At 45.6% G+C, this 23,152-nt stretch overlaps 1 protein-coding gene across 1 annotated transcript in view; it reads right to left on the bottom strand.

The window, feature by feature from the left end:
* Positions 1–23,152, bottom strand: part of IBTK (inhibitor of Bruton tyrosine kinase) — a 134,052-nt gene that overhangs the window by 13,354 nt on the left and 97,546 nt on the right. The window contains exon 26 of the mRNA XM_040428692.1: positions 9,623–9,769. Within this exon, the coding sequence (XP_040284626.1) occupies positions 9,623–9,769 (147 nt within the window). The remainder of the gene's footprint in view (positions 1–9,622; positions 9,770–23,152) is intronic.

Genomic DNA, 23,152 nt, shown 5'->3' on the forward strand with positions numbered 1-23,152 from the left:
GCTAGAGACAAACAGTGAAATTCTATGGGGAGGAATGATCACGGTAGCCCTCGTTCAACTCTATACAAAGCGGATGATTGCTGCATTTAAATGCAGCTTTAACAAGCAGGCAAAGATCAGGAACTAACAGTCCGCTCCCGATTACTGCCTTGTGTATCAGCCCATGTAAATGGGGCCTTACTCCCATTATCACATAATTAGAGATGAGCGAATCAATTAGTACAAATCGATTCCTTCATCTGAATGAATTTACACTTGTGAGGAGCATGCAGAAATGATAAGCTACGAATCTGCATCAACAAATTTGCATGAGGCGGTAAACGAATTTTAGCAACATGTGCATAATCACTGTTTTGCTTTTGAAAGCATATCATCTGCGCGTGCACTAATACTCGCAGTAAGGCCCCTTTCACACGAGCGAGTTTTCCGCGCGGATGCGTTTCAGGAGGTGAACGCATTGCATCCGCACGGAATCCTGACCCATTCATTTCTATAGGGCTGTTCACATGAGCGGTGATTTTCACGCATCACTTGTGCGTTACGTGAAAATCGCAGCATGCTCCTCTTTGTGCGTTTTACACGTAATGCAAGCCCCATAGAAATGAATGGGGTTGCGTGAAAATCGCAAGCAAGTGCGGATGCGGTGCGATTTTCACGCATGGTTGCTAGGAGACGATCGGGATGGAGACCCGATCATTATTATTTTCCCTTATAACATGGTTATAAGGGAAAATAATAGCATTCTGAATACAGAATGCATAGTAAAACAGCGCTGGAGGGGTTAAAAAATAAATAAAAATCATTTAACTCACCTTTTTGTTTCAATCGTTTTTATTGGTATTTTTACATATTACAATAAAGACGCAGTACAATCTGCTCTCTATCAGTCGAGTCATTAAAAACAACAACTAACTGTAGAAACATAACAGTTTTACACTTAAAGCATTGAATATTTTAGACATCATCCACGTTTGGTGCCAACGTCCGCTGTGTAATACTTGATATTTCATCAAAAGCCTTGTACATATATGTTTTCATCTTTCTCCATTGAATTTGAAAACAAACCACCTCTCCAATTAACAATTGCAGAGTCATCTTATTTGTTTTAACTAATGGTAGTGCTCTTTTACTCGAAAGGTACATTTATTGGTAATCCTATGCACAACTACATATCCCCACTTGTTGAGGGCGCATTTCCAATCAACTTTGATCTATTAGCTCCTATCCCTTGACACAATAATTAGAAGTTTCCCACAACTGCCACTGTTTTGAAAATTTTTGGAAGGAACCATTCCCTAAAGCTATGATTTTCTCATAAGCAACAGTGGTATTGATAGCTGCTATTAAATCATTTAACCTAGGAGTTTCCTGGGATTTCCATCTCTGCAGTACCATTAGTTTTGCTAAAACACATATAACACCAACCAATTTTCTATCTTCCAACGGAAGATGTGTCACTCCAATTAGAAGTAGGGCAAGTTGTGGTGTCCACTTAAGCCTCCCTTGAAGCAGCTTATTCAGCAATTCCTCACATTCTTCCCAGTACTTAGAGATCATGGGACATTTCCAAAGAATATGAAGAAGTGTACCCCTCCCTCCACATCCCCTCCAACACTCTCCCGACACCCCTACATACATGTGGCATAATCTTTCAGGCGTGTAATACCATTGTAGAATAGTTTTTAAAGCCGATTCCACATGGCTAGAGCAATGTAAGTGGGAGTGGATCAATTTTATTGTTTTTTGCCATTCATTTTCTGTTATAGTGATATTCAGGGAGCTTTCCCATTTACGCATAGGGTGGGACTTCCTGAACTGAGTTGGTTGGAGTAATGCTTCATACAACTTTTTGATTCCTTTGGATTCTCCAGAGAGGTGCAACATCCCTTCTTGATTACATCTCACCTTTGATGGAGTTAGTGATTGTATCAAATGCCGAATTTGTAAGTATTTAAAAAAATCTGACTTGGGTATCATCAGTTGGTTCTGCAAAGTTTGGAAAGATTTCATCACCCCATTTTCAAAAAGCCATTCTATGTTACTTTTGACCTCTGTCTTCCATTCTGAAAGATCCGCATGTGGGAGTAATGCTCTGATCAGAGAGAATGGAATTGACGATAATTTTGGCTTGTACCCCTCTTCACTCATGTTATGGAACTGTTTCCACGCCATCACCGATGCCAAAATTACTGGATTTAGGTTTTTAGGGGTCTGAATAGCCCAAAAAGGCAGATACACTAAGTCTGGTAAGGTAAAAGGTGCAACTTGCGCTTGCTCCACTTGAACCCAGGGAATCTCGACCTTTTCTTTGTACCAACTCCTAATCATGGACACTAACGTGGCAATATAATATCGTTCCATGTCTGGGACCGCCAGACCACCCATTGCCCGGGGTCTCTGAATTATACTACTTGCTATTCTCGGCCTCTTATTTCTCCAAATGTATTTGGAGAGTATTTGTTGCACCTCTCTGAAGAACCTTTTTGGCAGCAAAATTGGGACCGTGCGGAATATATACAAGAAGCGAGGAAGTATGAACATTTTAAAGGCCGCAATCCTTCCTACCCATGAAGTATCATGTTTATGGAACTCCTCTATGTCTTTACCTACTTTTGCCAATAGAGATTCATAGTTAAGGTCGTACAATTTTGACAATGATGCAGACATGCTAGTGCCTAGATATTGGATACTGTCTGTGCACCAGTCAAAGTCCCATTTGTCTTTGAAAGATTGGATCAGAGTGTTTGGGACATGTACCGGCAGTGCTTGTGTTTTGGAGGAATTAAGGTGGTAATATGAAAGGTTGTCATATAGGTCTATTTGGTTCATAACTGCTTCTAGTGATTTTTCTGGGCTAGATAATGACAGCAATACATCATCCGCGTAAAGCGAAATTACATGCTCTTGTCCTCCAATTTTAATCCCTGAGACTGATGGATCCAATCTAATCGCCTGAGCCAGTGGTTCCATTGCTATGATGAAGATCAGAGGCGACAACGGGCAGCCCTGTCTGGTACCATTGGTCAGCTCAAACATCTTTGACAGGGCTCCATTGACATAAACACTAGCTGTGGGGTCACTATATAAGGCCTCAATCGCGGACATGATAGGGCCCCTGAATCCCATCGCCGAGAGCACCGAGAAGGCAAACGACCACCTAATTCGGTCGAATGCCTTCTCGGCGTCCAAGGCCAGCACCAATAGAGGGGTGTTTTGTTGCCTGACTTGGTGGAAAATGCCCAGCATTCTTCTAGTATTAAAGTATGACTGGCGAGTTGGGACAAAACCTGTCTGATCCTTATGAATTATAGAAGGGAGTATTGTGGCTATCCTAAGAGCCAAGAGTTTGGCATATATTTTTATATCCTGGTTTAATAGCGATATGGGCCTGAAATTTTGCGGTCTGTCCGCCGTTTTGCCTGGTTTAGGTAAAGTAATTATAATTGCTTGTAGATTCTCCTTAGGGAAATTTCCAGAGGACAAAGCATGTTGACAAAAATCTTTCAGGAATGGGCTCAGTATATGCCCAAACTTTTTGTAGTAGTGGCTTGCAAAGCCGTCTGGGCCGGGGGCCTTATCTTGGGGCAAAGATTTAATCACTTTCACAATCTCCTCCTCTGTTATCGGGGTATTAAGGAAATGAAGTTGAGTGTCAGTTAATGTGGGTAGATTTAGGGAACTAAGATATTTGCTTACTATGTCTTTTAATGTTGGGGAAGTAGGTATGGAGTTCCTCAGATTATACAAGTCATGGTAATATGACTGGAAGCCTTCTGCTATGTCCTGTGGGGCATACAGTTTGGTTTGCGTTTTAGGGTGTAGAAGGTAATGTATCCTACTTTTTGTTCTTTTGGCCTTTAGGCTAGCCGCCAGGAGTTTCCCCGCCTTATTCCCTTGAGAGTAGTATTTTGCTTTGATTCTCCTAAGACCCTTCTCATAAGAGTCTAGCATATGGTTCCTTAACTCTTGCCTAACTTGTTTTAGTGCCTCTGCATTAAGGGGGGAAGGGTCATTTTTATTCCTTTCTTCCAATAATTTTAGTTTTGTGAGCATTTGTGACATGGCCTCTTCCAGTTTCCTTTTCCTCACCGCTCCTTGTTGTATGAATGACCCTCTTATACACGCCTTGTGAGCGTTCCATAATATCGCAGGGTTGGTAGAATCTTGCTTATTGAGAAGGAAGAATTCTTTCAAATCTGATTCAATGCGCTGACCATGCTGTGGACAAGACAAAAGAATAGGATTGCTCCTCCAAAGATATTTTGAGGAATAATTGTTATCTTCTGATATTTTCACTGTAATAGCAGCATGGTCAGACCATTTAATCTGCCCTATTTCCGCTTCCAACACTTTGGGTAATATCATCCTGTCTCCCCAGAACATATCTATACGTGAGTATACATTATGTACCCCTGAGTGGAACGTGAACTCTCTATCTGTAGGATGCTTAATACGCCATACGTCAAACAACTCCGCCTTCCAAATAACATCGCTTAAAGTCTGAACTGGTCTGCAAGAGGAGGATGTCGAGTCTATTTTCGGGTCTACAGTCAGATTGAAATCTCCAAATATCAGTAACTGTCCCTGCTTTTTCCTGTTGACTATTTTTAATATTTTCCTCACAAATCTCGCTTGGCCTTTGTTAGGTGCGTATATCGAAACCAGAGTGAAGGGGGAGTTGTTCAAGGTGCATACCAGCATTACATATCTACCCACTGAGTCACTTACATGTTCTACCAATTTAAATGCCAGGGTATTTTTTATAGCTATTAGCGCTCCCCTAGTTTTGGAGTTAGAATGAGCTTGAAAGATATGGGGGAATTGATTATTTTGTAATCTGTGTGCATCCTTTTCCATTAAATGGGTTTCTTGTATTCCCAATACATCACAGTTAAGGGATCTGACCTCTCTCCATAAATGCGATCTGCGCATTGGGCCATTCAAACCATTAGCATTAATACTTGCAAAGGTTATTACCATAATAAAGCAATTTAAAACGCAAGGTATGAAAGTCGCACAATAAACTATAAAAAAGGTGCAAGACGCCTCCCAGCCAGCGCGCCTGCAACCATAGTACGAAGATGGTGGAGCATAATACAGGCATAAGTTTAACACCATTCGTGGACATATCCTCCCATATCACTGCTAAAAAGAGGTAAAAAAAATAATAATAACATGTAATAAAAAACATAACTTGTAGGTATATTCGTGAGAACCAACAGGCTCTACGTGAACCTATAACTTGGGGTATCTAAGTCCCGTCTGAAGCCTCGGTAATAGCCTGTTCGGCGGATCACCTCTCCGGCCATTTGCACTAAAGATTAGATCACCCTTGGTGAACCTCTTCAAGTGTCCCACTCTCTCCGGATTTTCTCAGGATGACCCCGACGCTGCTCCAACTGCGGATCAATAGGAATGTCCCATTTCTGTAGGATTTTCTTCCCTTCCTCCACTGTTTTAATAGCAGAAAGTTCTCCCATGCGATATATTAGAAGGCGTACAGGGAATCCCCACCTATACTGGATTTTGGCTTTTTGTAAGGCAGATGTAATGAGTATCAGGGCCCTTCTTTGCCTGAGCGTGGTAGCCGATAAATCAGCATATAGAGATATTTTGTGATACGGTGCAGGTAGACCACCATTTTTTCTGGCGGAAGACATCAGCTGCTCCTTTACAGTGTAGAAATTAACTCTAGCCAGAACATCCCTTGGCACTGATTCGTCCATATGTCTGGGACGCGGGACTCTATGTGCCCTGTCTATCTCTAAATCTCCTTCTTTGCAGTGGGGCAGAACGCATTTGATCAGTTCTTTAACATATAGAGGAATATCTTTGGCCCCCACATTTTCTGGGATGCCCCTTAGCTTGATGTTATTGCGCCTGCTGCGATCCTCCAGATCTGCCATTTTGCTTTTTAGTGCCTCCACCTCATTCTCCAGGGCATAATGAGCATCTATAAGGTCGTTATGAGAGCCTGCAAACTCCCCAAGTTTGCGTTCCATATGGTCTGTTCTGGCCCCAAGCTCCTCCACCTCTTTTCTCATGGGAGCCACTATTAAACGCATGTCATGTAGGAAGGAGCGTCTCTGTACCAAAAGCATATCTCTCATAGCGGTGTCTGTCAAGGCTATGTTGGCTACTGGCAATGCTAAAATTTCTGCTTCCCCCATAACCTGTGGGTTTTCATTATATCTTAGAGTACCTGCGCTGGCTGTCTCTTCTTCAGGAGAGCCTTTCAGAGGAGTGGAGTGCGGGGATTCCCCTGCTTCAGAAGTCGCTTCTCTCCCATGTGGCCAGTGTCTCGCTGCTGTGTCGCAGGTTTCCTCTTGCCCAGCATGTACCTCTCTGTTCCCGGATGCGGGACCTGGGGATTTCGGTGTGGTAAGTTCTTCCACATAGCTTGGATTGCTAGCTGCTTGAGCGTCTTCCTCTTTGTCGCTGTCCGCAGCGCTTTCCTCTCCGGCGCCATCTTGGAGCCTTCCCGCCTCTCGGGTGAAGTAAAACTTCGACAGTTGCGGGTACTTCTGTCCCTTTCTTTTCTTCCCGGTCATGCTCAGGGAGTGTTCGGTGCCTTGTCTGCCTGGTTTTGGTGTGTTCACCCAGGGTATAGTCGCTTTTTAGGTCGCTATGTGTAGTGCTAACTCCGGAGCTACAGCACACTACATCCGCGCGCCTCGGCAGCCAGACCACGCCCCCCATTTAACTCACCTTAATCCACTTGATCGCGATGTCGGCATCTCCTTCTGTCCCCTTTACTGAATAGGACCTGTGGTGAGCATTAATTATAGTTCAAGGAATTTTGATGACGTCACTCCGGTCATCACATGGTACGTCACATGATCTTTTACCATGGTAAAAGATCATGTGACGTACCATGTGATGACCGGAATGACGTCACCACAGGTCCTGTTGCTGCACAGAGATCAGATGAAGCCAGAAGGAGATGCCGGGCTGCGAACAAGTGGACTAAGGTGAGTTAAATTTTTTTTTATTTTTTTTTAACCCCTCCAGCGATGTTTTACTATGCATTCTGTATTCAGAATGCCATTATTTTCCCTTATAACCATGTTATAAGGGAAAATAATACTATTTACAGAACACTGATCCCAAGCCAGAACTTCTGTGAAGAAGTTCGGGTTTGGGTACCAAACACGCGTGATTTTTCTCACGCGAGTGCAAAACGCATTACAATGTTTGGCACTCGCGCGGAAAAAATCGCGGGTGTTCCCGTAACGCACCCGCACATTTTCCCGCAACACCCGTGTGAAAGAGGCCTAAGGCCTCATGCACACGGCCGTTGTTGTGGTCCGCATCAGAGCGGCATTTTTTGCGGCTCGGGTGCGGACCCATTCACTTCAATGGGGCTGCAAAAGATGCGGACAGCACTCCGTGTGCTGTCCGCATCCGTTGCTCCGTTCCGTGGCCCTGCAAAAAAATATAACATGTCCTATTCTTGTCCGCGCTTTATATCTAAATAAGGCAGGACGCATAGATATTATCTATGAGCACGTCTCCATGCCCTGCAAGAAGACAACATGGTGAAACCCAGGGTCAGGCGATTGGCTGCCTTGTTAAATGTAAAGCGCTTGATTTTGAAGTTGATGTTTGGGAGTATGGGAGAATAAAAACCTGCACTGGTTACTAAAATAGCCAGCAGTAATATTTCGCATTTCTGACCAAATTTTTTTTTTAGCACAAATACCTATTCCGTTCGCAAAGTTTATGATCAGAGAAGCTGCATGAGCAGTTGTTTTCGCATGCGTGGTTTGAGATCGGAACTAGCTGGTGATAACATGTTGGATGACTACAGGACATTGATGCAGTAACATTGCATTTAGGCTAAATGCAGACGATCAGGATTGCATGCGGAGAATCAGTACCGTAGGTCATGCACATTGTATTCTATTAGAATTTGAAATTGTCATGTACACGATGCAGATTTTTTCAGTGCGGATTTTTTAATCCATAGCACGTAAATTTATTTTATTTTTACTGACCGGATTTTCTCCATCGACTTTAATGGGGAGAGTCAAATCCGGAACCGAAAAACTCACACCAAATCTGCACCAATTGATGTGGATGGTCCACACAGATTTCCCTGCGAACACCTGCGGATTTCAGTGCGGATCCTGCACGTGTGCATTAACCCTTATGCTTGAGAGGAGTCCCCAACCATATCTGTGTATGGACGTTTGAGTTTGGAGACTGATTTATACAGAGTTGATGTGGTGTACTGGTTTAGAATCCAATTGTCAAATGTGGTAATAGGAAATGCTAAGAGGTTTTATGAGTGTCAACTGTTCAGGGATGGAGAGAGGCCTCAAAGAATGCCCCTTGCCCTGGAAGGCTTGGCATGTCCATGCATTACAGAGACAGTCCATTGATGTTAATATGAACTGTGTAATGTGACACTTGCCGTAGGGCTGTCTCAGGAGATTGCAGCTGATTGCTGAGAGACTCCGCTTCTACGGACCCTGTGTTCAGCTTATCAGGAAAGGATTTTAACAAAACGGCATTGTCCAAAGAGTCTTACTATTTACTGTTAATCATCCTAATTTCTACAACTCCTATTATCGTCGTCATCCCTCTTTGTATTCACTGAATACCGTCAGAACAACACTGATCGCAGATACACAGAAGCTGAGAGCAGTGACGAATGGAAAAATTACACTGCTACTGCAGGATGAAGGCACAAACTGGTACATCAGTGCACCCTGGTGGTCACACAAATTACTACCATAAACTAATAAAGCCGCTGGTTGTCATCGATCGGAAACTAATAAGCTGCTTCAGGTGTTGAAACTCAGCAATTTTATTTGCCACCACACCTAAATTTACACCACTATCACTAGGGCTTTCTAACTTTGTACACTATCAGGCAAGTGTGCTTGTGCCGACGCACAAGAGTCCCGGGAAGGGTTCGTTCACACAACCGTATGTCTTTTTCAGTGTTTTGCGGACCGTTTTTCACGGATCTGTTGTTCCGCTTTTTGTGTGGAACCATTGAAATGAATGGTTCCGTATACGGAAAGCAAAAAACGTCTCGTATACAGAACGCATGTTTTTTGTGAACGAGCCCTAAGTCTGATTTTCATTTAGTAGTCTTTGCTTGGAAAAAGGGATTTGCCATGGACAGTGTTGGGACCCTAAACCCCAACTGCATAACAAGATTCTGGTGGCTTAGTAGCCCCACACAAGGCAATAGGTTGTCTATAAGGGAGTTGGGTTCCTGGAAGACAAGGAACCTGGTGCAGGGTCTATAGAAACTAGGGATGGGGATAGGTTAAAGCTCCTTAAGTCAGCATTACGTCTAAGGCTATGGATAAAACTCATTGGTTGGTATGGGCAAAAAAAAATACGACTTTTTTTTCTACACATTTTCCTAAATATACCACTCTTTTATTGATGAGTTATTTAGGCTTCTAATATTGGAGATTCCTTGAAACAGCTGAGAGTCTGACGCCTACCAAATTAATAAAGGCTAAAGTAGAAGAGGGTAGACCATCAATTTTAAAAGCCTGAACAAAACCTGTGCCAACAACAAAATGGATACCATAGATTTGCACTCTGGCAGATGTACAAATGACAGAGTGGCATTCACCCATATGTCCTGCACGCTCACCTTGCAGACTTCTGAGGACCCACTTCTGTTACATGGGTGGATTTTTTTCCAGTATCTCCTAGTGTATTTAAAACAATAGTTTTTTGCTCTTCACGAATGAGGTCACGAAATGACTTTGGTTCTCCGTCATAATGTAAAGAGGTTGTCCTGCAGAAGAAGAGCATATAACACAAATTACAGTCACGGACAATGACTAAATGTCCTACACTCCCAGGTGGTTATTTAGTTACTTAGTCTGAAGAACCAACCTCTTTCTAGCCAGGGCTTTAGACCTTGGCCAACTTCTCCCAAATTGATTTCACAGTTGGCTGATTGCCATAGATCAATTTTTGGATTATTTATTACTAAAGTAAATATATCCCTCACAGCCATATGCAAGCTAAGCACCGAGCATCTAGCATCTGCCATTACTACCTCTTGTAAGGCTTTCCTCAACTTCATTGCTCCAGCTGTAAAGAACCCTCCCCTATGTATGAATTACCTTTCTTCAGTTCTTACAATACAATGCAAAGGTATATCATGCATGTTCCTCTTTTTTCCCCACTGTTTGAATATGGCTGTGACAATGTATAACATACAATAACAACAAATGTATCACTGTAATTGGTTAGATGTCTCCAAATCTGTTGCTACCTGTACACGTCTTTAGCAAGGTTTCATTTAGGGTACTTTCACACTTGCGTTGTTTGATTCCGGCAGGCAGTTCCGTTGCCTGAACTGACTGCCTGATCAGGCAAACTGTATGCAAACGGATGTCATTTTTTCTGACTGATCAGGCATTTTTCAGACTGATCAGGATCCTGATCAGTCAGAAAAATGCCTGATCAGTCAGAAAAATGCATTGCAATACCGGATCCGTTTTTCCGGTGTCATCAGGCAAAACGGATCCGTTTTTTTTTTTTTTTTTTCATTTTTAAAGGTCTGCGCATGCGCAGACCGGAAGGACGGATCCGGCATTCCGGTATTTTGAATGCCGGATCCGGCACTAATACATTCCTATGGAAAAAAATGCCGGATCCGGCATTCAGGCAAGTCTTCAGTTTTTTTCGCCGGAGATAAAACCGTAGCATGCTACGGTTTTCTCTTTTGCCTGATCAGTCAAAACGACTGAACTGAAGACATCCTGATGCAAACTGAACGGATTACTCTCCATTCAGAGTGCATGGGGATATGCCTGATCAGTTATTTTCCGGTATAGAGCCCCTGTGACGGAACTCTATGCCGGAAAAGAAAAACGCAAGTGTGAAAGTAGCCTTAGCTGAGCTAAATCAGGTTCACCATACAAAAACACCGGTTTAGCTCCAGCAGGTAAATGGAAACTGCATAGTAGGACATAAACATGGACTCCAGTACTGTCTGACAAAAAAACAAAAAAAAACTGATCTTGTTGCCCGTAGTAACCAATGATGCAATGCAGCATTCAAGTTTTCACCAGCAATTCAGAAATGAAAGCTTTTTCTGTTTTCTTACACTGCACACCGCCGTATGAATAACATTATACTTATATAGTGAGATCTGTAAAGAAGGACCATTATATTGTACCAAACACTCTGGGGGTCATTTACTAAATGATAGATGCCAGTTTTCTGACCTAACCTTTTTGGTGCAAAGGTTATTTGCACCGAAATCTGTCACATTTCCCCGATCAAGCCAAGTGTTTAAAAAAAAAAAAAAGAAAAAAAAAGGGCATGGCATGGGCACAGAAGGGGAACAGGCCGGTAGGCCTGTCCCATTTATCATTTTCCACCCATGCTTTAGGCGTAGAAAACGAGATTTTTGTACTTACCGTAAAATCTGTTTCTCTTCCGCCCTTAATACGGCGGCTTCAACAGCCATGCCGTTAAATGTAGCGACCCTAAATTCGGGTGGAAAATCGGTCCCTGCGACAAGAGGTCCTCCCGAAGAGGAAGACGCCAGGGTTCGTCGGTGAGGAGGGTGACTAGAGATGCGTGCCACACTCGGAGTGGCCAATCGGGGGCCACGAGAATGACGGGCAGACCTTTGGACCTGATCTTCTGGAGGAGACGCGGAATGAGACGAAGAGGCGGGAACGCGTAAAGAAACGTGAACTGACTCCACGGAATCACTAGAGTGGTGCACGTCAGGGCCATGGGATCCCTGGACCACGCAACAAAGTCCTCGACCTTGTGTCCTGCAGACACTAAGCTAAAACTGATTAGCTTAGTCCCTGTAGGAAGGGTATAGCTGAAGGGAGGAGCTCACACATTTGTGCTTAGTGTCCGCCTCCTAGGGGCAACAGCTATTCCCATGGTCAAGCCTGTGTCCCCCAATGATACAGATGAGAAAATGGTCTAAATTTAGGCCAGCAAAGACGCTGGTTTCCTTTGGACCTATGTTGGTTGCCCTGAAGTTATGTAGAGTCCGGCGCCTCTTCATAACGTCAGCAGATCCACCGCCAGTGCAGGGATTATTAAGACCGGCGTCTAAAATGCCAGTCTTAGTAAATGACCCATCTGTGTCCAGACCTTTAAAGAGCACCTGTCTGTACAAATTACAATCACTGCTTGGTAGGGTTCATCCCGCTAATTAAAATGATACCTGTCTTGTGTGGGGGGGGGGGGGGGGGGGGAGACTTTAATTCTATACTTGGGTTTTGGGCTGAGGTGCAGAGAGGCACTAGGTCACACCCCTCAGTGTACTGTCCTCTGCAAGAATAAAAATCTTTTTTTCCTCATGTATGTCACAGCTGATTTTTACAAGACAGGTATCACTTTATTCAGCAGGATCAACTCTGCCAGTAGGCAGTATGCATAGTTTAATAGGGTTGATCCTGGTGACAGGTGCTCTTAAGTAGCATACATCTTTTTTCACTGGATCACAGTGACTAGAGCAAGACTTTAAGCCCTGTAAATACATTTCAGTCTGAGTTATATTCTGCAGCCCTCTCGGAAACAGAAATTTGATTCACCTACTAGCTTCACAAGAATTTATTTCATAGCTTAAAAGATGGAAGAAAAACAGAGGTTTCTGCTGGAATGGGAAGTCTGAGGTATTCTTAGTCCGTTCTCATTTGAAGTAAGGGGCCAGAAAAGTTCCCACCCTTCTGGCAGACAACACAGCCAGAAATACTGCTGGATTTCCATACCAAGTATTTCATTGCAATGGATTTCACAAGTTGCAGACCACTTAAGTTATGAATGGAAACCAAAGGCCCTGGCCAAAATAACCCATTGATTGTTAATGCACATACAAACTCAAGCAAAAAAACAGGATGGATGTCACTATAAAATATAGTCGGGGTAATCGGTATGAAAAGCACAAGGCCAATGCTATTTATAAAGAATGTCAGCCGACACAATAGTACATTCTACTGCTCTTTATAGCGGACTGCACGGCTAATTTTGGAGAGTGGTCCCCGACTCGGGCCAAGGTTTTATCTGAAACAGGTGGAAATTACCATTTCAATGAAAAGTATTAAATGGTCTTATTCCCCATTTGATTTTAAAATTGTTGCCAAGTTTCTGTCAATGTCCATTCATTATACAAAGGAAAAGACCACCACTCGCTGAAATAGGTGCAATGTTTCTCTTTTTTATTGCCACATGGAGGAACCAAGTAAGTGACGCGTTTCGACTCTGTAGTCGAGTCTTTGTCAAACAAATAGGATTTAAATAGCCCGCCGAATCTGGCGTCATAGAATATGACTTCAGATAAATCTTTGTCGCACTCTGGGTGGGGTTTCAACCCGGTTTCCAATGAAGTATACAACTACAACTTATTTGGTTTGCAATTATGTTGATTCAGGTTTTTATTTGACTTGCGGCAATATTCATATCGTATAACGTTTCGGCACGCAGGCCTTCTTCAGATACTATGCCGCAGGATTGGAAGAGGGAGAATTGTTAGCAGGAAGGCAGACGCAGAAGGAGACAATGTGTGTGAACCACACTAGAGTGAACAGGTGAGGCGTCTCTAACACTGCATTTTATGGCGATATAAATCCCTATAGGGGTTCATGAAATGTTCATCAAGTAAGGGGAAACTACCTCACAAAAACCAATTGAGCTGATATTCGGGATCCAAGGTCTGCAACCTATGGATCCAAAAGGCCTCGAGTTTTTTTTTAACTTATGGATCCTATTGCCACCCCTCCGTGGTGGCAATACTTATTCTATAATTTGAAAACATAGCTGGGAAACATGGCGACATTGCTCAAAATGAAAAGGAATTGGTAAGGCTCCATTCACACGTCCGCAAAATGGGTCCGCATCCGTTCCGCAATTTTGCGGAACGGGTGCGGACCCATTCATTCTCTATGGGGACGGAATGGATGCGGACAGCACACAGTGTAAAATAGGGCTGGAGGGGTTAAAAAAAATAATATATATTTTTTTAACTCAACCTTAATCCACTTGTTCGCGCAGCCGGCATCTCTTCTGTCTTCATCTGTGAGGAATAGGACCTTTTATGACGTCACTGCGTTCATCACATGGTCCATCACATGATCTTTTACCATGGTGATGGATCATGTGACGGACCATGTGATGAACGCAGTGACATCATCAAAAGGTCCTATTCCTCACAGATGAAGACAGAAGAGATGCCGGCTGCGCGAACAAGTGGATTAAGGGGAGTTCCTTTTTATTTATTTTTTAACCCCTCTAGCCCTATTTTACCTAGCATTCTGTATTCAGAATGCTATTATTTTCCCTTATAACCATGTTATAAGGGTAAATAATAATGATCAGGTCCCCATCCCGATCGTCTCCTAGCAACCGTGCGTGAAAAATCGCACCGCATCCGCACTTGCTTGCGGATGCTTGCGATTTTCACGCAGCCCCATTTACTTCTATGGGGCCTGCGTTGCGTGAAAAACGCACAAAATAGAGCTTGCTGCGATTTTCACGCAATGCACAAGTATTGCGTGAAAATCACCGCTCATGTGAACAGCCCCATAGAAATGAATGGGTCCGGATTCATTTCGGGTGCAATGCGTTCTACTCACGCATTGCACACGCGCGGAAAACTCGCCCCGTGTGAAAGGGGCCTTAGAGATACCTTAATTAGAGCTGATATAGGATCCAAAGAACCTGAATCGCAAATATGAGCTCAATTGCTTTTTGTGAGGTAGTTTCCCCTTACTTCATGAACATTTCATGACCCCCTATATGGATTTATAGTTTATTATTTATACGCTGAGCGTCTATCACTAAACAGATTTGTTTTTTACAGAAAACGTGATGAATATTGAAACTACTCTTTCAGTTTTTTTTTATCATTGTGCATTATCCCTTTAACAATTAGTAAGTACAGAGGCTGGCCATTTTATCAATAGGGGCCCCTTCATATATAATCGCGGCATTTTCGGGTCGGCCGAATCGCCATATCGCATTTGCCGATTATCGCGATTCGATTATTTTTGCGATATATCGTGCAGCCCTAATGGGTAGCCCTACCAAGGACCTGGGGTGTGGGATCCGCTGGGTCAGACATGACCGGAGGCAGGGAGCCAGAAAATAAAAAAAACTTTAAAAAATAAAATAGCAGCCACCCTGCCTCCTACGAGACTAAGCTAAAAACTGAAGGCTCTCTCCTGGCCGGAGGGGGTATAGCTGGCGGGGGAGGACCTAACAGTTTTCAGCCTAGTGTCGCCTCCTAGCGGCAGCAAGCAGCTATACCATGGTCTGTGTCCCCCAATGATATAAGCGAGAAAAGTTATTACCACAGATGTAGGTTAATCTGGAAGGGTTTGATCATTTGATACGTTTTTTGGATAATTAAGTACACATTAGAGAAAGGGGGGGGAAGGAAAGAAAGAAAGAAAGAGGGGACTATCAAGATGAAGGTCATGGTGAGATGCACTATGATAGACCACCCAGCTTTCCTGGGAGCAGAAGTGAGATTCCTACTAGGACTGGGTAAGAGACAAAGAGAATGATATTTCATTTTATTAAGACTAATTAGATAGTGTGGGTGAAATTATACCATCTAGATTGGCGAATAAATTAATTATTTGATCATCTCCATATTGAGATGTAGTCTTAGGATATTGTGAGGCTTCATTCTACCTGCAGAAGAATCAAGACTCAATTTATCAGAGCATTAAATGATTGCCTATATATTGTATATTGATAGTGATATTCGTCGCCAAGCTAAGTGATGGATTCCCAGTCCTTCCCATATAAGATATGGTCTAGAAAAGATCCTAGATCCTTGTTATTTGTCTTAAAGGGAACCTGTCACCTGGATTTTGGGTATAGAGCTGAGGACATGGGCTGCTATATCCAGTCCCCATAGCTCTGTGTGCTTTTATTGTGTATAAAAACTGATTTGATACATATGTAAATTAACCTGAGATGAGTCAGAGCTTGAAAATATGACTCTTCTCTGGTCACACAAGTAAGATATGACTCTTATGTTAATTTGCATATGTATCAAATCGTTTTTCTTACACAATAAAAGCACACAGAGCTATGGGGACTGGGTATTGTGGATTTGCTAGCGCCATTTAGCAGCCCATGTCCTCAGCTCTATACCCAAAATCCAGGTGACAGGATCCCTTTAATAGTCTTACCAAAGTTATATGTGTGAAAATAGTCCAGGATGGGGCGGAAGGATACAGTTATCTCTTCTAAGTTATATCCTTGAATGGATCTGCCCATTCTGGAAGTCATGTGATGTGTAGTTGGTTAGAAGGGGGCGGAATGTATTTAGCATTCTATATTGATGTCTAGGATTAGACATGCCCATCCTGATATCATGAGGTTTCCTCTGAACAGAAGTAATGTATATAACTTATGTTCCTATTTTGATATCCTAATCTAATAATAGCTTTGTTATAATGTGACGTTATTTCCACTCACATGTATTGTTAAGCTTGTAATGCTTTATATCAATGCTATATATATTCATTTTCATGTATCATTGTGTTTATTTACTTATGTTTATAATCTTGTAACCAATAAATCTGCATATTTTTATACTTGTGTATTATTGTATAATGTAAAACTACACCTTTATCATTAACGTCATCTCACGTCAAAAGAACTTATTATCTGAGGAAACAGTCGGACTCCGATGTGAATTGTATTCATTAAAGCGAACCTTTCACCTGGATTTCACTTAATAAACTATTACCAGTACCTTATAGATTATCCTCATTCTGTTTCATGTATTCTTGTGCCGCTTTCCTGGGATGTATATTCATGAAAAAAACTACTTATAAAGTCCTCGTCTCCAGCTCCTGAAGTCACGGTAGAAGTCAAGGGGGTAGCCCTTCCCTCACTCCGGGCTGTAACTCCCCTGCCCTAACCCCTCCTCTAAGTAGTGTAACTGACACCCGGCTCAGTCGCCGGGACCGCGCTTGTACAGGAGGCGCATGCGCCGACGGACTCCAGTGCGATCCTGTAACTGAATCGTGCGTGAGGAAGAGAAGACAGGCAGGCATCGGGGACGGCGTATGCGCGATTCAGTTACAGGATTGCGCTTGAGTCCGACGGCGCATGCGCCGCCTGTACAAGCGCGGTCCCGGCGACTGAGCCGGGTGTCAGTTACACTGCTTAGAGGAGGGGTTAGGGCAGGGGAGTTACAGCCCGGAGTGAGGGAAGGGCTACCCCCTTGACTTCTACCGTGACTTCAGGAGCTGGAGACGAGGACTTTATAAGTCGTTTTTTTCATGAATATACATCCCAGGAAAGCGGCACAAGAATACATTGAAACAGAATGAGGATAATCTATAAGGTACTGGTAATAGTTTATTAAGTGAAATCCAGGTGAAAGGTTCGCTTTAAGTTGTCTACAATTCACCAGGTCATGATTTCAAGAATTTATGACAAATTTTATACATTTTATTTTTTCCATGGTTAATTATTTTTATGACCATAATTAATAATTCTTAACTGAATTATTATCGCCCGACATATTCTATGACGCCAGATCCGGCGGGCTATTTAAATCCTGTTTGTTGTACACCTATTTGTTTGACAAAGACTCTACTACAGAGTCGAAACGCGTCACTTACTTGGTTCCTCCATGTGGCAATAAAAAAAGAAAGAAGCATTGCATCTATTTCAGCGAGCGCCGGTCTTCTCCTTTGTGTATTTGCAGGACGCCGACCCTGACACGTGCACCGTGCATGAATTGTGGAGTGCCAGCTGTTTCTCTTAGTTGTCCATTCATTATGTCATCTATTACAGCTCAAGAAATGTTAACATAATCTAACAAGATCTGGCTAAACCCTTACAGTAAGGCTGGATTCAGAAGGCCCCTTTGATCCATGTCCACAAAACATGAATGTATGTGGACATCTGTGTGGAGTCCAGGTGTGTCCATTTTTTTTTTTTACCTAACCTATTCATTTGAATGAACGAATCACGGACAGAAACCAGACAAGGATGGTGCATGCTGAGTTTTCCGGCATAGGCCATGCCAAAAAACTGAACTGAACGATTTACCTCAATGGGTCCATGTACTATGTAGGTGCAGTCCAGGTAGACGTTACTGTCGCCTGATGCCTTATGATTACCCTTGTGCCTTGATAGAATGTAGAGTAACTCTTCAAATCCTAACACTTTTTCACCCTCCTCAATGTCGTTAGAAATTCACTTTGTGAGAAGCACATTTCGGGGGCTACAGACAAGGATTAGGTGATAAGAGTATGACAACTGGGGGTCCGACTCCCCTGTGTGAATGGAGCAGTGGTGTGCACACGTGATCACTACTTCTCTCACTTCTATGGGACTCTTTGAGATAGCCTATTGCTGTACTCGGCAGTACCGTAAGCAGTGAACAGAGAGGTGGTCACAAATGCGCACCATCGCTCCATACAAGGACCTAGTGGGCACTGTGCCCCTTCTGTTCAGATCATGCTCATAGAAATTCTGTACACCACTAACTAGACTCTGAGGAGAGCTGAGCAAGGCTGATCACAACCGAAGAGGCACAGTGCTCAGCTGAGCGCTTCTGCCCTTTGTTTTAGCAATCAATGGGGGTCTCAGCACCCATCAATCAAAATTTCTGATGCAACTATGATACATCAGAAGTATTCCAAAACGATCAGTACCCTTTAAATAATGCTCTATTAATTTTATTTTGCAATGTACTACAATCCCATAGACTTTCATAGCCAAATGCAGGCCAGGAGTCCTTTTGCCACAGCTTCTATATAAAAAGATGGGGTTTAAGCAGTATTGAATAGCATAGTCATCAACGCTTTTGAGGATAGTGGAACAAGGTTTTTTTTTGGGAAGAGAAAGGCAGAGTGGGGGAATGCCCAGCTTCCTAAAGAACCCCAGGTAAGATCCTAAGTCAGACAACAGAACCTGGACGAAGCACGGCCGGGAGCAAACACTAGTGTGCTCGCTGGACTCGCCTGGGCAGGCGGGAGAAAACCCAATGTGAGTAGGCGCAGATCAGTGACACGGGCAAAAAGGTTGGTAAAACTGGTCCCGTCAGCCCCCGAGCAAAGTCGTCCGTATCCACATGGAGTGGGGGAGCAGAAGGACAAACGGAAGGAACCGAAAAGGGCCCGGCCAGCATCCAACAGATGCCAGGACAAGTCAGGCTAAAGTCCCTGTCGTTGTAGCCACCACAGGAAGGTGTTCTACAGTCCCGGTGTGGGGGCTTTAAGGATAATCTTGACAGAAGAAGTAGTCCCGCCAAGTTACCGAGAAGGTAAGTCCACAGCAGGACCATTGCCCAGAATGGAAAAAGTAATCTGCACCCAGCGGGAGGACAGAACGCGGCAAACCCGGTAAATAGGCACACAGCTAGTACAGCCAGTGTGAACAATGGAGACAGTACGAGGCCATAAGGAACACCGGAACCATCCATGTGAACAACCATGTTCTCCCCAGAGGGGAGGGCAGTGAAGGAACAGCCCCTGAAGCCTGGCCGGGGCAGAAGCCACATCGGAGTAAATCTGTCCCAGCGGAAGCCAAAACAGAGTCGGCGAGAAAAAACAGTCGAGACAAAGACCGGATGACACCCTCCAACCGAAAGGAGGAGTGGGCAACAGGGAAGACCGGATGACACCCTCCAACCGAAAGGAGGAGTGGGCAACAGGGACGACCGGATGACACCCTCCAACCGAAAGGAGGAGTGGGCAACAGGGAAGCCATAGGACCGCTCAAAAGCAGAGCTCCGCTACTCCGAGACGTCCGACTCACCAATTCGCAGAAGGCGAATGCCCTAATGAACCGAAAGTGGAGGTCCCTGGGACCTGGGTAATGGAGCACCCAAGAGAAGTTGGGTGACCTGCTCGAGAAGAGCGGCTCGAACGTGGTAGCAGAACAAACTGAAGCACAGAGGGTGCCAACAGGAAGGACTCATACCAAAATGCATCCGAAGAGGAGGAATGGCAATAGGCGAGGGAACCATAATCCCGCCAGAGCCAACGTAGACTTCGAGGGGCGCTGGAGACAGCACTCTCGACCATGTGACTGCTGCGCAGGGAAGCAATGCCGCGGGGGAACTAATGGGTACGCATCTAGGAACCACGAACACTCCCCAGGCGGAAGGTCCAACGAACATGGTGGATACCGTCACAACGGAAACGCAATATACATTCCGAACAGAGAATGGATACCACCCAGCTCGCTGCAGTAGAGAGCAAATAGAGCCCGTCCAGGTCAGGTGAACAGAAAGATCTCTTCAGAGAAGAGTGCCAGGCTTGCGGCAATCATCGTATCCCAAGAGAAAAACGGTATGTCGCAGGAAGAATGGAGGCATACGTACGAGCAGCCCCGTAAGCAGTGAGAAAGCCAACCCACCTACGGAAGGAGAAGGCATACACGGCTCAACAACGCACAGAGCGCACAAGAGCGTCCGCTCACTGCAAAATAGTCACTCAGCGAAGAGGGCCAGCCACAGAGTCCCACAGAATCTACGGAAGTGCAAAGTGCAACCGGAAAGGGGGATATGCACAAGACTAGAATGGCATGCGATGGAACGCAAGCAGTCCGCCCAGAAGAGGGGGAAATGTACTTGGCAAACATTGCAGACAGCAAGCGTGCAAAGCCCGCCCCACAAGGGGGTGATGCCCAAGACCAGTACCTACTTCAGAGAAGTAGGACATACCATATTCCGCCCAGAAGAGGGCCATGCACATGGCCACACAGCATCCAGCAGGACGCAGGAGGTCCACCTAGTGAAATGGGGACATGCACAGGGTTATCCTAGCATTAAGTGAGTGTGCAATAATCCACCAAACACTGAATTTCGTGAGAGTACAACTACTCCGCCAATGAATGGGGACATGTACAAGTCCAGCAGAGCATATACAAGGACAGTCGTGAGTCCTGTGAGCGTACAAAATTCCGCCCATGGAATGAGGGGTGGTCACGCACAAGGCCAGCACCGTATCCAATGGGAGTGCAAGCACTCCACCCATGTTAGAGGCCAGCAACGTATCTGGTGAGAGTGCAGTATGCTGCCCAGAAGGGGGAGTCATGCCCATGGCCAGCATTGCAACCAGGGAGAATGCGAGCACCCCGCCATGGATGGGGGTCATGCACCTGGCCAGCAGCGTACTGGCGAGAGAACAAACACAGTCAGTGAGAGTGTGTGTATGTTGCCTGAGGAAAGGAGACATGCCCATGGCCGGCAGCGAATCCAGTGAGAGTGCAGTACACCGCCCACGGAAGGGGGAACATGTATATGGCCGGCAGCGGATCCAGTGAGTTGCAAGCACCCCACCATGGAAGGGGGTCATGCACATGGCCAGCAACTTACCGGCGAGAGAACGACCCCAGTCAGTGAGAGTGTATGCATGGCGCCTGAGGGAAGAAGGCATGCCTAAGGCCGGCAGCGAATCCAATGAGAATGCAGCATACCGCCTATGGAAGGGGGTCATGCACATGGCCGGCAGCAAATCCAGTGAGTGCAGAATTTTGCCTACGGAAAGGAGTCATGCCTTATGGCCGGCAACGAATCCAGTGTGAGTGCAGCTTTTCCTTATGGAAGGAGGTCGTGCACATGCCCAGCACCATATTCAATGAAGTGCAGTATTCCGCCTATGGAAGGGGGTCATGCACATGGCCGGTATCAAATCCAGTGAGTGCAGCGTTCCGCCTATGGAAGGGGGTCATGCACATAGCCGGTATCAAATCCAGTGAGTGCAGCGTTCCGCCTATGGAAGGGGATCACGCACATGGCCGGCAGCGGATCCAGTGAAAGTGCAGCATTCCCCTATGGGAGGGGGTCGTGCACCAGACCAGCACCGTATCTGGTGAGAGTGCAGATTCCACCTATGGAAGGAGGACATGCACAAGACCGGCAGTGAATCCAGTGAGTGCAGCGTTCCGCCTAAGGAAGGGGGTTGTGCACATTACCGGCAGCGAATCTAGTGAGAGTGCAGCGTTCTCGTGCACATGGCCAGCATCGTATCCGGTGAGAGTGCAGTATTCCGCCTAAGAAGGGGGTCATGCACCAGGCAAGCCCGCAGCCAGAGAGAGTGCAGTATCCCGCCTAGGAAGGGGTTGTCATGCACATGGCAGGCACCATAGCTGGAGGGCGACGAATTCTACCTACAGAAAAAAAGGGGCCGCATGCACTTGGCCAGCGCTGTATCCCGGAGAGGGCAAGAACCACCTAGAAGGGAAACATGCACCAGCCGGGGAGTGCGACACCATGCCGCCTATGGAAGGAGCATGCATACAGGCAGCACTACTGGGATAAGGCTGCAGCGTCCTGCGCAGCTCACAAGAAATCCGTTAGTTATCTATTTTATTTTTAAAAAACACAGCCTCTCTGAGGCAGAAAGGGGGGGGAAAACAGAGGGGGGGGGCAGCCATACAGGCCCATCGGGAGCCGCCGGTACCCGAAGGGTTAACAGGGATCCGACCTGGGGAGGAGGCGGCGCCGCGATCCCCTGGGGGCTGGGCCGGGAAGGAGTGCCGGAGGTGCGGCCCAGCAGGCCGGGAAGACTGTAAAATTTACGCCACTGCTGTCAGGAACGGGCCCCCGGCCCAGAGCAGCGCATCGGTAAGGGGATGGGGGGACCCTGAGACCGGGTGCCCGTGCGGATGCGAGTGCAGCGTTCCCAGGAGGGACGCCGATAGGTGATGTGGCTGAACCTTTTCGCAGCATTCTGCAGCTAGCGTGGGAGCTGCAATGTTCTATGAAGGCCAGGAAGGGAGGAGAGGTAGCAGGGAGTAGATTGTCGCCCTGCGGCACCCCAGGGGCCAGCCTAGGTCCAGCAGTGACAGAAGGGTCCAGAGGCCCAGTATGGGGGTCAGGCACGCAGGAGACCAGGGTGGGGGGGTGGGGGACGTAGGGCTGGAGAAGCCACTCTCTCACCATAGCCGTCTTCACCCTCGGTCCGTTCCAGCAGGGTCGCCCCTTCAGCTACTGGCACCGTAGTGGCAGGACGCTGGAAGAGGGACTTGGCGTGCGGGCGACCCTTGCGCTGGCGGGATGTAGGGGAGCTAGGCTGCCCTGATCCACCTTGCCTTCTGTGGGGGAGGCAGCAGTGCGGGTGACCGTCACTGGCGCAGCTCAACCCCGGGAGAAGCAGAGAGGTCTAGTGCGTCTCTGTTGTCCCTGATGGTCTGGAACAAAAAGAAAAGAAAA

This window comes from Bufo bufo, chromosome 4 (assembly GCF_905171765.1).
Source record: "Bufo bufo chromosome 4, aBufBuf1.1, whole genome shotgun sequence".
Classification (NCBI taxonomy): Eukaryota; Metazoa; Chordata; class Amphibia; order Anura; family Bufonidae; genus Bufo; species Bufo bufo.